Below are 16,908 nucleotides of genomic sequence, written 5' to 3' on the forward strand. Positions count from 1 at the left end.
CGCGCAATGCTATTTGTGCAGTCTTACCGTTGAAATCTGCCAGTTTTTCGATATCGTCCCCCAGGTCTCCGGTCACGGTCAGGGCCTGTCTCACCTTCAGGTTAGTCTCTCTAAGGAGGAGAGGAGGACAGCAAAGAGAAGACAGGAGGGGGAGGATGACAAGGTAAATACAAAGAGGAGAAGGAAGAGAAAGCGGTAGGGATGAGGAGGAGGAGGAGGAGGAGAAGAGGATCATGAGGAAAGGTTGAGGAGAAGCAGAAACAGATGATGACAAGCAGGAGGAAGAAAAGCAGATGAGCAGGAAGAAATGGGAAGAGATGAAGGGGCACAAAAAAGAGAGGCAATGAATACAGCGTGCAGAGCTGTTGATGCACTTTGTACGTTACATGAAAGTTAGACTCACCCATCCAGTTCTGCCGTCTCGATGTACACCAGGTTGAGAGGTTCACTGCTGGAGAGCAACAGGAGGTCAGCCTGAAATAACAGAGGGATTCATCACATCAGAACGAGGCCATCAGTTGTCTTATTCAAATATATCTTATATGGAACAGTGTCCAACGTATTTAGGTTGCAGCAGCCTGCAGGCATTACTGTAAATCTGTGATCAATAACAGACAAATGCAGTGATTTCTGGCAATGATAACGAAAAAGATCTTATCTATTAAAGTTTCTCTCAAAGCATCCCTGCAGAAATCCAAACAAACAGGCTTTAAACAATAAATCCCCATGACAGTACGAAGGCTCAATGCAAACAAAATAAATGGAAATGGTGAAATCTGTTGGTGCATGGAGAATAAAATGGAACAAGAAGAACATTTTATTTTCATCCATTGACTCACAGTGACAAACTGGTTGTTTTCCAGCTTGATGATGTCTCCCACTTGGACGTCCATCCATTTCTCGCTCCGTAGTCTGACAACAGGAAACAGGCTGGTAAGCGGACGTTTCGACAGTGTGTGTGCGTGTGTGCGTGTGTGTGTGTGTGTGTGTGTGTGTGTGTGTGTGTGTGTGCAGACTTGTGTGATTGTGGTGTTTAGAGAAAAGATATTCTTTTCCCATATCTTTGAGGATTGTCAGGAAATAAACTGTCTGAGGAACCAAAAATAACACCAAGGTCATCCTAATATTAGTCCTTCACTGCGTGTTCCTGCCAGCGTCCTGTATTATCTGTCTGCCAGTAAGAGAGAGAGTTTTTGAGACTTGGCAGGAATACAAATACTTTCAGGGTTTCCACATTTTTCTCTCCTTTGTCCAAAATAAATTGACAGCTTAACCTTCACACTAAAGATGAGAAGTTCAGTAAATTTGACATTACATCAGATTCTATATGAGCACATTTTATGTTTCAGTGCTCAAGTTAATTCACTTTGATTGAACTGAAATTTACTTACAGGAAAATATCTTTTTCCTATTGTTACCTGTTATATCACAAAGTAAGGAATTCATTCATGAAATCTGAAATAATTGTTAGTTTGAACACTAGCTCTGATGTATTTTTAACAACGTACACAAAACTTTAGCCTCCATCAGGCTTCTCATACCAACCTGAATCAATATTGATTCAAAGATGCATCTCTGATAATAATACTCACTTTCACAGTCTTTCAAAATCTGCTACATTCAAAAAAAAGTTTATTCACTTTATAGGTTTTTCACTGAAAAACCCTTGAAACCCTAGAGGTGGAGTATATATTCTGCAGATAGACACAGATTGCACATGATTCTGATATTTTTTTAAAATGCATGCAGTGCATCAAGCCCACTTTCACCTTTGTATGACTTTCAATTCTTCTGTTTACAGTTAATCCCACCGGACATTTTTGACCTTTCTTGCACATCTTTATTGCATATTTTGACCCATCTGTTTATTCCTTGTGTGCTACATATCAAAACTCTATCAAGCTCAGCCACAGGAAGCAGCTGCAGGATGGTGGGGAGCACTTGTTTTGTGTCCTGTTGACCTGATGTTTGCCATTTCAAATATGTGAGGTATGCTCGATTTGTTCAAGGGACCTGATGGGCATTTGTGTTTTATTCCACTCTTAGAGCTGAAACAATCAAATACTATGACTTGGGGGGGGGGGGGGGGGGGGGGGGGTTCCCTGAGGTTCCCTGAGTAACACCAGTCTGTAAAGAAAAGTTAAAGAACTCCAGTGGTGCCTCTGCAAATACACAAAAACCAGGATGTAGCTACCACAAACTGGATATCTGAGCACAGGTATATGTCCCATGATTCATAGCACACAAACAAGCTACACATATGAACTTACTTTCTATCAATAAGGACTTGAACCTTTCTGTTGTTGACTTGATTGTCGCTTCTGTGGCGATTCTGCAAGGAAGACACACAAACACACACCCGCACAATGAAACAGGACTGAGTCATAAGTTCACAAGAAACTCAGTTTGACCACAAACATTTGCATGAAAGTTTTCTGGCACCAACTAACCGATTGTGCTCTACTTACTTCAGATCTACTGGAATATATGGTAGACTGAGACACTAAGGTGTGGGAGTGAATATTTTGTTGCCGTTTCAAACGAGTATTAAACGGGAATCTTCCATGAGAGATGTTCAGCTGAATTAGACCTTTTCGGAAACCTTCCTTCTAACCACTGACACATGATTATCTCGTATCATCTTATCTCTAGTTAGCTTTCTGATCTCTATTTATTTCCGAGTGTGACACAGAGACTACTGAGACAGTCAGTCCTGACAGCTGGTTTCCCTTTTGTAGGTTATTTTCATGCTTACAGTCACTATTTAATTTGCTGTTTTAATCATTACAATTGAACAGGTCAGATACTAAAAAAAGAGAGTGAAGCTTTGCCCAGAACAGGAGCTCTTGTACTTCCTTCATTTCAGAGGAAAAAGGGTTTAAGTCCAGATTGCTGGCTCTGTTGGAGTGGAGTGAAAGTGCAGGAATGACAGATGTTAAAAGATAAAAGACAAGTAAAATTAAATAGAACATTAACTTGTTCTAACTTGTTCATTGGGGGTTTTGTTGGGTTTTATGATCTACTTTCTGACAGGCCTTTCACCTTTTACATTATTTATTAACACCAAAGAAAAAGCATGAACTGATTTCTATGAAATCGAGTTGCCTGAAAGGCCTCAGGTAAAGGAACAACTGGTTAAATTTTGGTTGCCATCCTAATGTATGACACCAACAAATGGGTTTCCGTCTTAAAACAATGTCAACATGCACGCCCTTGCCATGCGTTGCCACCTGCTGTGATCAGTCCCACTAAAAACAGCACCAACACCAACAAGAGCCTTATTAGTGGGAGGTCTGAAAAAATCAGCCTAACTTTGTGTAATATTATTGTCTTTTCTGCTTTCCCCTTCTGTTAAACATCCTGTGGTCCCTCAAACTTATCTTGCCTATCTTCCCCAATTTGGGAGCCACTGGACTAGATGATTATTGTTCTTTAATGAGCCTGATCCAAATCTGACAGAAAATCTCTTCTCCATATTGAAGATGCAGAATTTATATCATTGAACATAAAATTAAGTGATTGATCTCATCAGTATAAGAAGTACAAAGTATAGATTTCCCACGTTGCTACACTTCAGTAGACGTTTGCTTGTAAAACTGTTCTCTCACCACAGCTTCCACAACACTGGCGACAGTTATTTCAGGGTTTGTTTTGCAAGGTCATCCACCTTTCTATATATGGTCAGTCTTGAGTTGCTCTGTACCTGCTGAGATCAAATCAAGCCTGAAGCCAGTGACTTCACTACAGGAACAGATGGCTACCAGCGGTGAGGACCGTTCAGGATCGCCAGCACCGCCAAACAAAGAGACTCTTGTTCTCCTCCCGCAGCTAATGTTTAACCCATGACATTAGTAATTTTCTCTTGGTGGTTTGGCATTAGGTTATAGTGTGCCACACACACACACGCGCGCGCGCGCACGCACACACACACACACACACACACACACACACACACACACACACACACACACATATGTTTGGCTGACCTTGATGGCTGAAACCCAGAGTAATTTTCCTCTCTTTGTTTCAGAGGTACATTTTGTTTTGTTTTGGTTTCCAAAAAGCCATGAAAGGAAAAGAAAACAGTTAAACCATCAACAACAGAAAAGAGGACTTTTTGATGAAGCTACAGTAAAGCTCAGCTGTGACATAGGTGTTTGCCTGGCAGAGGGGAATTTGTGTTATTTCTTAATCAGCCTTAACTGTCATATGGCATCACGTTTTTGTCACTAAAGGAGAACTACTCTTGACATTTACACAAATCTGGTCGAAGAAACAGTCTGTTGAGCAATCATTTTACAGAAAAAGGACCGATCCCTCGCTCCAAAAGGGAGTGCACTGCGCAGTATGTTAGGTTTCTTTTTGCCAAGATGCTTCTTGAAATAATGGGAGTGAGCGGGCCTGAGGTGGACCTTCTGAGGTTTGGCTGGGCCTGAATCAAAAGTTTATAAAACAGTCACCACGCCGACCTTAATTTGACCTTGAGCAGACTGATAAACGCTTGCCCTTACAGACAATTGTGCATCATGTTGCACTGAAAATGAGATCAGGTGGCGTGTGTTTGTACATGAGGCTGCTGATGTTAGTGATACTGTTTTTTCCCCACAGACAGGGAGTAAATGGTCATTATCGGCGACATGAGATAACACGAAATAACACGAGTAGTGCAAGAGTTGGACGGTATCGTTGTTATTATGTGGCCAATAGTGAGTCGAGTGAGTCACTGGAGATTTGATGGATCAGCTGGAGAATATCTTATCATTGCTTATGTTTCAGATGACAAACCAGAGGAGTGGGTCTGTGCAGCACCTTACTCATACCTACTGTAAATGACAAAGAGGTCATGTTCCCCATGTGACCATTACAAAAATGTTTTTTAAAGCCTTTTCTTATCTCCTTCCTTTATAGTTAAGGTGTGCTTAAGGAGAAATGGAAACATAAAATGATGGAAAGATCACCTTTATTTCAGTGCAACCATCCTCCCTCATGTCCCCCCGGAGACTTTTTGGGACAATCTCTCAACAAATTGTTTGAGATTATTTGGTCTTGGTAGTGAATGTGTTGCGTTTTCTAGTTTGTTTACTGTACTCATGCCCCTAAATCAAAGTGGTAATATTTGTTAAAACATGTTTCCAAATGTGCTTACGATATCATCAGTGGCATCCTTGGCAGCGGTGACTGACAGCACGAGAACCAGAGGCACGACGGTGGTGAACCAGGACAGAGAGGAGATCTGAGGAATCACCTGAAGCATGCACACACAAAGGTGTCTTTAGTTCACTTTAAGTTTAGTTTTGGATACAGCAGCTGGTGAAAACTGGAAGAAGAGAGGAAATGCAGAACAAACTGTGGGTGACAGAGAAAAATGTAAAGAAACTTCAGCCAAAAGAGAAAATGTGGACAATTAAAGACCAAGATAACATACACAAGACAACAGAGATTACACAGCATAACAAGTAGAACGGCATACAATCAATATGATGCACACATTACGCCACATGACGAGGAAGAACGGACTATTTTTTGGTGTGAATTCAAGGACATTTTAAAGTTGTCTCTTGTTTTATTAAATGTCCAATACAGACCAAATAGGATTAGACTGGCCAAGTGTCCGACCCTCATAGATTCTGATGCATAAATAGGACACATGGACATAAACTTAGAAAGCTGTTGCACATCATTCACTTAAAGATATTCATGCTCTGATTCCTCCTTGTCTGTCAGCAGAGCAGTCTCTGCAGACGACTACTGTGGTGCAACATGACTATTTTGCACATGATGAGGCAATTTCCTGTTCTGGATATTACACTTCCTTAATCTCACTGCACTCGATTCATCCACATCCTGTTTGGTTAACACACAGCTTCACGGTGAGAAAGGGCAGTTGCTTGCACCAGCATTAGCAGAACTCAGCTACTGTACTGGCAATCTAACATTAGCTAATGCAACATTAGCAGGACTAAGCTAATGACAACTCAGGAGTTCAAGAAGTTTACATGTCAGTAAAGAAGGGGGCACCACTGATGTTATTTGTAATATTATTGGTATTATGAAAACTGGATACTGGACAACAAGATGCCAATACATTCCAGTGAAAGTTGCTCACCCAGCACGTACTCTGTCACTTCATATAGTTCAGATGCTAATTACTAGCCCAGTGGGACAAAATGTCAGTGTTCCAGTTGTAATTGTGACAATAAGAATTTCTGACAGCCACAATATCACCCACGTAATGAAAAGACCTACAAATTTAAAGTGTACAAAATGATGCAGAGCCATTAATCTTTTGTGTGAACAAAACTAGCAGAGGGTTAATCAGCTTGGAGGAATGAGTGACCTCTCTCACGACGGAATAAAGAGCGTCAGCGCTTCCCACTCTGGTGACATTCCGTGAATGCAGAAATAAAAAAAAGAAAAGAAAAAGAAAAGAAGTTTCACTTCCTGATCCCTACTGACTCTCCATTTAACATTGAAAATAGCTGTTGTGGGATTGGAAAAGCTTTTCAAATACCAATTTCTCATGGTTTCAAAGTTCATACTACGAAGAGTAATACTTGACGATGTTTGCAGTTTGAGTTCTAGAGACATTTTTAAAATAATTTTGTTTGTGGAGAAAAAAGTTTGCCGCCTTTTGGGACAAAACAAATACAAAGCTGACACTGCTGTATCCAACTCTGTTGTTAAAATCATGGAGGAACCCAAGATACCAGACGACTCCCAGATCTGGTTTCCCTCACCTGGAGCACGAGCAGAAACAGGAAGTAGGCGTTAGCGATCCTCTGGAACTGCTCAAACAGGTTAAGAGGTAGGAAGGTGAAGAAGTTGTATTTGGAGGTCTTGATGGCATTTGTCTGGAAGAGGTGAAAAGGGAAGGGTGAATAAGTGACAGAAAAATAAGACTAATAAGGCTCAAATTTCATATGTGTTGGTGGTCAACAAGCTGAATGTGTTTTAGAGAAGCTGAGGTCACCCAGCCATCAAAACAGGAAACAAAGATTCTCAGTCATGACAATGATCAGAACAAGAAGACAGCAGGAACATTTAGAATCTCTCATCCTTGTTGTCATTATCGGAAAGGCTGAATTCTTATGATGATGGTGACAGCAGAATGAGCTCATCAGTGAATTGATAAATGGCGTACAGAGGAAACCAACAGACATCTAACATGATTATCGCCTCCCTCTCCATCAACGAAGAAGAGAACTCTGAAGCACTGGGATCAACACTTGACATATAAATCCTGTTTCTCTCTCAACCTTCACGGGTTGTTTTATGGAAATCTGGCTTTCTGCGTCCGGGATGATAAGACAGACGCATAGTCACATTCATGGCTTGAACAAACATTTACTCATGTCTGTGGTCCTTTGGATATTCACAGAGCAGAATGTCAGGATGTTAAACGTATCAGACAGACAGATGAGAGATACGGGCGAACGGACGGTGGAAGACGTAATGAAATTAAACTACAGGCAGAACAAACAGCATTTCACAGGGGCCTTCGTTTTAAGCAAAGGGTCCACGTTTCCGACCCAGTGAAAGAAAGCGCTCAGTCTGTATGAGAGCATGATCTAGTGGGAGAACCTGCTCTGTGCCAGATGGATCTTATCAGGAGGCTGAAATCTCTGGGCAGCCAGACAGTGACTCCCAGTGCCACTTTATCACTGGATCTCTTTGCTAACGACGCCCACAGACATTTAGATACAGATACATTTAGTTAAGAAATGTTTAAATACACAAGCAGAGGAAAGGGCTGTTTACACCCTTCTTGGTATTTAACACCAGATTTATCCCCTTGCATTTGCGTGGACAATGATTTCAACCAAAATTATGATTTAAAGGTAAAATGGAATATTTAATAGTGAGGGGGGAAAACAAATCGAATTGACTTTTTCAACTTAATATTTTCCATCTTCATATAAAATTGCAATATACATGTACTTGTCTTGCCTATAGCATATGTATATTAATGCTTAAGTATACTGAAATGTATGTGTCTTTGTATATATTTATTTTGCTGTGTATATATTTATATATCATTTTTTTGTCTGGTCTTAACATCTGTTTTCAGAAGTGATATATTAATATCATTTTATGATAAATTCCCATTTCACAATATCGACTGTAATTACAGGAATGCTTTATTATGTCCTGATCCTTAGTGATAGAGAATATTGTAATTTATTCCCAATTTTCTTTTCAAGTTATCCATGTCCACATTGATTTTTAAGTTTACCCACTCAACTCTTTGACTTTGACTGACGTCCAGTCTCCTGTTAAAAGCCAGGAGAGTTTCTCTTGAATGTAAATAAAGATGTGGACTGACAAAACATGGTAGTAAACTGTTTGTCTATAAGGTGCGTGGATCTGCACACATCCCCTTCATTCACCTCACAGTGACGAACTGTATGAGTGGAACACACACATGTTAATACTTACTGCATACTTAAAGGAGAGGTTGTACTCGCGGTCGTTGGCGCGGAGTTTCCTCTCCAGCTCTGATATGAAAAGAGATCATTAGTAATTTACATGCATCTACAAGTGTGTGCTGATATCATGGTCTCAAGTTTCCTGTAAAGGGAAGATTTATCCAAAGCACATCACAGTACAGATGTATAACAGGAGACAAAAAACCCAGAGGCTGGTGAATATAGTATTATATAGTACATAATTATAACATTATGTTGCATTGTCATTGTGACCATATTAGCATGCTGACATTAGCACTCTGTGAGAGTGTCCCAATCCATGCTACATGCTAATCACTGTATACAGTTTTAGCAGCATGTCAGATACATATTACTTTAACAAGTAAACTGATGAAAACAATCCTGCCATCAGTCGCTTTTTGCTCAAGCTCACGTTGTGCTTCATGTTTTCTGTTTTGTAATGTTCATATTTCATGATGTTTGAAAACTAAGCATCCACCTGGTGAAAGCTCACCTCTTTCTTTCTTCCTGACACAGTCCATGCCAAAGAACGACATCTTCTCTTCCTCTTCCTCCTTCTGCTATCTATCCATCATACCGATCTGAGAAGAAAGACAGAAAGCTGTTAGGTTGTGACTGAACAAAGGATAAATCAGAGTTACATCATTAGCTTCACGACCAGGAAATAAACCCACACACGTCCCACACTGTTCAAGTCAAACATCAGCTTTCCCCTGGAAACGGAGTTTAAACATCACTGCTGTTAAAGTGAGAATGACTGAGTGCACGCCAGCTGCCATCGGAGCATTTTCCATAACGAGCTCTATGAGGTAATCATTCCCCAGGCCTGCAGCTTTTCAAACAAAGGTTGAAGCAGGTTTTCAGTTCCCAGTACGGCTGTTTTCTTAAAAGTATTTTTGGCTGGAGAAGTTTTTGAGATCAAGCAGAGAAGGGCTAACAAGAGACATCTATTGTCAAAGTGTCATTAGTGTCAAAGGTGTGTGTGCGCATGCGTGTGTGTGTTTGGGAAGTGGTCCACATATATGGTTCACACGGAACAAAAAGCCACATAGAATTAATTAAAAAATACATATGGGAGGGTCCACAACACAGGATTTACGAGTGTGTGTGTGTGTGTGTGTGTGTGTGTGTGTGTGTGTTTGTGAGTCCTTCACTTCCTTTCCATCCAAAAGTTCTTTCTTCAGGTTTGCATCAGCCCCTGAGCCTCTTAATGTTTTTCCCATGTAGGGCAGAGTGACTCAGAGGGAGGCTCCCTCTCAGACCAGACATCCACTCGTTCGGCTATCTGCTCCTTCTCACACTAAGAGTCCGGCCGAGCGATGGCGAGACCGAGAGAGACTGTGGGTATTTCAGCAGCTTCACTCTAACATCTCTGACACACCAAACCACAAGGTGTGAGCTCAACTGTGAATAACACACACATATATATATATGATGAGACAATTATGTCATGTGAAAAATATCATGTTATATCATGAAAAGTTTGCCTTCATATGAGAAAACGATGAGCAGGTTTTCTGTATTTTTGCGCCATGGTGGCAGCAATACACTGTTTGTTCTGCTTCAAAAACGAACAATTACAAAAGATATTTTGATCTTTTGTAAATACGTTAAGAGTGCAAATGCTCTGAAGTTCAATATTACTTATTTTCTATAAGCCTTTTCAGAGCTGTTGATGTGAATTGTTAGAAGTCACCAGATGATTACAGGTAGGAGGTAAAAGCAAGAAAAAAACCTATGGTCATTATTTTTCATTTCCTTGATTTCTTTTTGAAATCTTTGCTTTTTTACTGTGAAATACTGTCTAATTTGACCTCTTCAAGCCTCTTAAAAATGATCACATGAAACAAGGTTGTGGCAAAATCACTGATTAAATTCAGACATGTAGGCTGCGATGAGAGGTCTCAACATCACGTCCAGGGTGACAGATTGAAAGGTTTGGTGACAAACACCTGGCGTCTCTGGGGAAAATCCAGAGCTGCACAGGAAGTGATGCAATGATCTTTCTAAAGGGAGCGGTGGCTATGGTTGTGCTCATAAACCCTGTTGCCTCCTGCCCCACCTCCCTCCTGGATGGCACTGACTTGAGGATGAATATGCATAAACATGTTTAAAGTTATTGTTCCAACAGTCCTTCACTCCTCCAGCGTTTCCAGCCCGATGGAAGATGGCTGCCAGTCTTCTCAGTGATAACTGCCTGGATGTCTCTAAATGAATCACAAACTTCATTAAACCTCACTCATATGTCACAATTAGACTGCAGACAGTGTGTGTGTTTTCTTGCAGAACCGTTTTCATCGTCTCTTCATCAAGCTCCTTCCTGGAGGTAATTCAATTCTTTGGCAAGTGTCCTGGTATTATGTAAAGCTTATGATTATTGCGTATATGTTTGTGCTTTTTGTGCTGATCCCAAAAAAAATCCAAAAGATGAAAAATTGTACAAAACCGCAAATTGTATAACAAAACCCACCAGAGAAAAGCGCTTAATGAAGTGCAAATGTGGTAATAAGAGAGGGGAAAAAGTGCGTTTGAGTGTGTCCTCTGTTCACGCTGAGGATTCCCAGACAGGAAGCAGTGAGATCCCGCCCCTCAGCGTTGGTTACTGAGGTGACGTCAGCACTGGGCCTATAAATATCAACCACATGTGTTTGGTGAGGAATGTGTGTGCTTCAACGGGAATGCCAAGGCTCTGGAAAACACACACCCATGCCATAACACATAACAGTGTGTGTTTTGTCTGCATCATTGTTTTTATGTCTGCAAATACATCTGTGTCCACATGTTCCCTCTGGGTGTTTTTCGGGCGCATTCTTATGTGTGTAAACATGTTAACACAACTATATATGGAGAGTACATACACACAAACACACAGTTGTAACCACCCACCACATATTCACTGTTTGTCCCACCATAAACATCCCTTAAGCAAGCAGTGCACCTATTCATTCACGCTAAAATGCCACTAAATTAACCACCCAGTTTACAGCGAGACACAAGATAAAAGTGACATTTTAACTCACTCCAGTCATGAAGATTTAACGAGGCTATAATTTTGAATGTCAAACGGTGTGGACTGAACGTCAGGGAGTTGTTTGGGAGTTTGACGCTGTTGGCTTTGGCACTCTCTGACTTTCCAGGCTTTACTACGACACGCCACAGACACAAAACTGGTTCCAGAGAGTGAGCTCTGGAGATGCTGGGAAGACTAACGCACCTCTTCAGTAAGAAGTGCCTGTTCGCTGCACATATCTCCTGTGTTCGTAGATTTTTTAAATATTTAACAAATAATCAAAACCAATATTTTATACTTTTAAGCAGGTTAGAACGACACTGTCATCCAAACACTAATAAAAACATTTCAAAGAGCCATATTGTTGTGACAGGATTACATATTCCTTCATTACAACACCAAAGCATGACAAACAGAACCACATCCCTGAGATGCTCAGATGCTCTCCAGAGATCCAAAACCCTGTCGCAAAGAGGCTGACAGAGGTTTGCCTCCGCATTCAGCATCGTTTTTCATAACTGCGTTAGCTGGAGAGGCTTATCCTGTTTATCCCACTTCCAAATGATCAAAATGTGAGTCATTTGTTTCGAAATGGAGTGAATCCTCACTGCTCAGCCCCGTCAGACAAGCTGTAACCAAAAGCTAATTTACAGCTTTGAGTCATAATTTAGAATGATGATGAGGATGCTACATATCATAATCTGCAAATAATACACAAATTCTGGCTAATCAATAGTACTGTATTCTCCATAGTTCAGTGCAGGGTACATTACACTGGTGGTGCTGTTAGTCCAAATGACCACTTTGCAGTAAACCCTTCTGCTCACTGTCCACTCTTCCCTTAAAGACATCGCCCTAAACGTGTTGGAGGCCGTTTTTGCAGGCAGACTTTCATTCCTTCCACCTCCCGTCACCAGAAACTCTGACAACTTTGGCTCGAACGGTGCTGGAGGAACATTGGTGTTTTCTTCTTCTGTGTCATGATGATCAGCGGCTGACAGTGAGGCTGCCGTGGTTTTCAGCGATAATCCAATTTCTACCTTGAAATAAGTGTGGGAATACTTCAGTGATGCCACTGCTTATAAACAGGAGCTATAACGTGTAACTTACAAAAGGAATAAGCAACTACCACAACAAACTACAGCAAATTTAGGCAACAACATTCAGGTTTCACAATTTAAGACTCTTGGATCTATTCTTTGTACTGTTCTGTGCAGCGATTTGCTGGCTTTGAATTAGAAGCCACAAGACTAATTCTTCACAATAATAAATAAATAAGCACTAAGTTTAATTAAACATTGTCGTATATCTGCATCAAAACTCCATCCAGATGTGTGCAGTGTTTAAATACGTCAGAAGGTGAAAACAGTTTCACATTCAGCTACAAGGCCACAGTGGAAAAAACGTGCGTCTGTGAGAGGTTTTAATCAGAACAGGTTGTGGTTAAACTGATACCACCTTTACCAAAGAAACCCAGTGATGCTTTGTGTCCTACTTATCTGTCTCTGCTGCAACCCCCCACCCCAAACACACACACACACACACACACACACACACACACACACACACACACACACACGCACACACACACGCACACAAACAAAGGTTTCTGTGAAACCTTTACTTTTTAAAGTGCAGGCAACAAACACTGGAATTAATGCTATTGCAGGCAAACAAAGGTGGTAACAGTACCCCAGTGTCACAGTCACCTGTGACTGGCCTACCAGGTCAGAGGTCACACAGATGAATGGGTGTCTTGTCCGATTAGTGATCTCTGGTTTCTCAACTGAACAGTGCTCTATTATCAAAACTGACCATTTGTTTGCAGCTGAAAGAAAGACACTTTTCCTCTGAGTGTGTGTGTGCAGACGGATGCCTGTGTATCCAAATGGCTGAAGAGCTCTTTTGAGTTTGTATGGTTTTAAAAAAAGAGGACTTTCCTGCTACTAATTCAACAATCACTGACACTATAGTTTACCTCCTCAGAACATCATAGAACCTGCTTGTCCATAGTGAAGACATGAGTGCTACTGATAGGATTTAAAATTTGACAATTTTATCATCATTAAAACTTTTAATCATTTCAGAAAATACTGTAAGCTGTGCAATCAGTTGGAGAGATGTGCTCACAAATATCCGCTGCTTATCTTGGCAACTGCTAGGTAAAAACATACTTCTTAGACACAGAGGAGGCTGCACAACGTTACAACAACATGCCGGCAGAAACTGACGATGGTTTTTGTGCGAGATAAAGACAAACTTTATGTATTACTTTGCTGAACTCACAAGTGGAGACAAATGATTAAGAATGTTTTGTAGCTTGTTAGACAGTGTTTCACAAGGTTTATATAACCCACAAAAACTCAAAAGATTTTTTGAGGCAGACAAGAACTCTCTCTCTCTCTCTCTGTCTGTGTGTGATTACTGTGTGTGCCTTGAGGATGTTGCTAAGACCTCAGATTTAACATCTGAATGTATAATTCTTAATGAGCATCTACTGAATGAAGGCATGTTTACTACATGTGTGTGTTTTCTGTATCAATTTCCTGCAAGCATTACGCTCAATTTGTAGCTTGCAGGAATGTTCTTGCCACATTGTGTGAGTACATTTCAAAGTGTTGCCATGTTATCCTCACAAAATCTTGCCTAGGGCCCCCTGTTGTCTAGAGCTGGGCCTGGCTATATGTTTGAACCTTTTCCTCTGCATTCAGACGATGTTGGAGACACTCAAACAAGCGCCAGTTGCCATTGTCCTGTTCCATATCTGAAAGACATCTGTACCATGTTAACAAGCTGCGGCCAGCCTGGAGGTCCATCATTACAAACTCGTGCTCTGAGCTCCAAACCCTCCAAAAAACCTCAAATTCTGGGGGACATCCAGAAGTTCCCAAAGACATAAAAATATGTCAGGCAAGTAGGTACAAAACTATGTGGAAGACATATCAAATGTTTGAGTTTCCGAGAACGGTGCAGCCTTAAAAGTCTTGGGTTTTAATATTTCAGCTAGTGTTAATGTTGTATGGCTTCAATGAGAACAAGCTCTACAGCATTACACGGACAGTATTTTACAAACTTAAAGCAACTTTAGGGGACACAAAAGGGGACAGCTACATGTGAAGGCCCAATTACATTTCAACATATCAGAGTGACCATCATTAATAGACACATGGTGGCTTTTTTCCTCTGACGTCTCGCTCAGGGTGGGAAGTTCAAACACTGCTATCAAAAGGACAATGTTGCACTGCTGTGTTTCAGGCTCGACGCTCTTTAAGCGTAGAGAATCTGATAAATCGTTATCATTTCACGAACATCGGGCCAGAGAGTGTACAGCTACATTTTATCTGTCTTGAAATACGCTGCGGTCCAGCCCCACCTACAGAACCCAGTTTATGTCTAACTTGACCGACATCCAAACTACTGGTCTTATCAGAAACAACACCAGCGGGGCGCCCCTATAGCTAGGGTCGGGTGTGCGCCCCATGTGTTGAGGCTGTCAGTCCTCTGCAGTGGCCGCAGGTTTGACTCCCACCTGCGGATCATTTGCTGCGTGTCATCCCCTCTCTCTCTGCCCCCCTTCCTGTCGTACCTTCAGCTGTCACTATCATAAAGGCTAAAAAAAAAAAAACACCAGTAAAGTGATGTGAAGTGCCCATCTTCTCCCAGAAGGATGAAACAGCTCTGTACTCACAGTGATGTACTGACGAATGTTGTGTTGCTTGAAATGCTTCAAACAACCCGGCAAAGACAGGAGTTGTTGCATAATAGTTTCCGTAGATCAGCCAATCACACAATGACCTACAGTAAAAGATAAGCCACTGAGCACAGCTGCTGCCTTTTCAGAGGCCTCAGCATGTTTCCTCTCTGTGTGTGTTTTGTCTAATAGCAAACAGAGCTCTGGATAAATGAGCTTATTTTCAAGGAGGAGCAGAGAAAGGTGGGCAGAGGAGAAAGAGTGTTTCCAGGACGAGAGGAGAGGAGCTGATGGGTCATAACTTTCCGAAAGCTGTTACAGTGGACAGGCTCTTCATGGCTAGGAGGCATCTAGTGCTCTCAGGATAAACAAAGAGCTGTAGGTAAACTTTAAGGGCTTCTCAGGCCACAAATATTAGGGACAGACAAGGAGCTGATGGACACCCAGCCTTAAAGAGACAGTAGCCGGTTTGTGTCTCTTTGAGGTCATTTTGAGTCTCTTTGTGGTTGCTTTGACTTTCTTTGTAGTCGTTTGGATTCTCTGTGTCTGTTTCTAGACATTTTGCATCTCTTTTTGGTCATTTTGCATCTCTTTGAGGTTGTTTGTGTCTCTTTTGCGTCCTCTTGTAGTTGTTTTGCTTCTCTTTGTGGTCGTTTGATGTCTGTGGTTGATCAGGACAGACCTACTTTTAACTGAGCTTTTTGACTGCCCGGCAAGAAATGTTAACTGCACAGGCTCAACAATCCATCCATGATTAAGGAAACCACAGAAACATGAATGAAAGAGCTGCTCCACAAAGCATTAACAAACTGGAACAGTGGTTTCATGAAATTTACAGAAATGTCGCAGAAGTATTCTGTGAAGAACTTGTTTCTTCAGTTGGATCTTAAAAAGTCCTGATTTGGTTTTTAAGTCATCAGCATTCCAACGTTTTCTGTTGAATCTCTATCAACAGGTACTTGTCTTATCAGGCTGCTGGCTAAAAATAGCTGGCAGCTCACACTGTATTTTTCAGAGCACATCAACTCTTAGCAATAAAGCCACCTACAGAGGCAAGAAGACCTGCAGCAATTAGTCGGTCGACCAAACATTAATCTGCAACTATGAATTGATCTTCTTCAATTGGTCATTTTTAAGCTAAAGTGTAAAGCATGTGCTGCTTCTCAATGGGAGAAATTCCCTTTTACTTGTCTTACATCACAGGAAATTCTCTGGATTTCTGACTGTTGGTTGGACTAAACAAGAGATCTGAGGATGTCAGTTTGAGTGCTAGACAACTGTGATTTATAGACCAAACAATCAATTAATCACAAAATAATTTCTATAAATCAATGATAAAAAGAGTACAATGTGTGTTATGACAGAATACTTCAGATCATTGGCCAATGCAACTAATACCATCACACGAAGAAGGCAGGTGTAGGACATACTGCACAGTAGCACAGACGTCAAGCTGAAATTGCAACTGAATCAAAGGTGTCATCATCTAAAGTTGAATTTTTTATTTTTCTGCCTGGCCAAAAGGCTCTACAAGCAAACCTCCCTCTTGTGTGGAAACTGCACCTGCGACTGTTGATTTTGCAAACACTTAAAATTGGGCGTCGGTGTTGTTTCACCATATCTGCCCTCAGATTGTCGTCCAGAAATCTGTTACAGTAAATCAACAATGGCAGGAAGTAGCCGTGAGAGGGGCAATCAGCAAGAACTTGCCAACAGCTACTTCTGTGGAAACCAGGACTTGTATGACATAAAAATGGGTG

General features: G+C 41.2%; 1 protein-coding gene across 1 annotated transcript in view; it reads right to left on the reverse strand.

Moving 5' to 3' along the window:
* Positions 1–16,908, reverse strand: part of LOC143321068 (phospholipid-transporting ATPase ID-like) — a 36,129-nt gene that overhangs the window by 13,976 nt on the left and 5,245 nt on the right. Inside the window, exons 2-9 of the mRNA XM_076731187.1 lie at positions 8,941–9,028; positions 8,437–8,495; positions 6,738–6,851; positions 5,147–5,245; positions 2,271–2,332; positions 840–912; positions 404–474; positions 28–110 (exon numbers count right to left, since the gene is read on the reverse strand). Coding sequence (XP_076587302.1) covers positions 28–110; positions 404–474; positions 840–912; positions 2,271–2,332; positions 5,147–5,245; positions 6,738–6,851; positions 8,437–8,495; positions 8,941–8,983 — 604 coding nt within the window. The 5' untranslated portion in view covers positions 8,984–9,028. The remainder of the gene's footprint in view (positions 1–27; positions 111–403; positions 475–839; positions 913–2,270; positions 2,333–5,146; positions 5,246–6,737; positions 6,852–8,436; positions 8,496–8,940; positions 9,029–16,908) is intronic.

The sequence above is a fragment of the Chaetodon auriga genome, chromosome 5, assembly GCF_051107435.1.
Source record: "Chaetodon auriga isolate fChaAug3 chromosome 5, fChaAug3.hap1, whole genome shotgun sequence".
Taxonomy (NCBI): Eukaryota; Metazoa; Chordata; class Actinopteri; order Chaetodontiformes; family Chaetodontidae; genus Chaetodon; species Chaetodon auriga.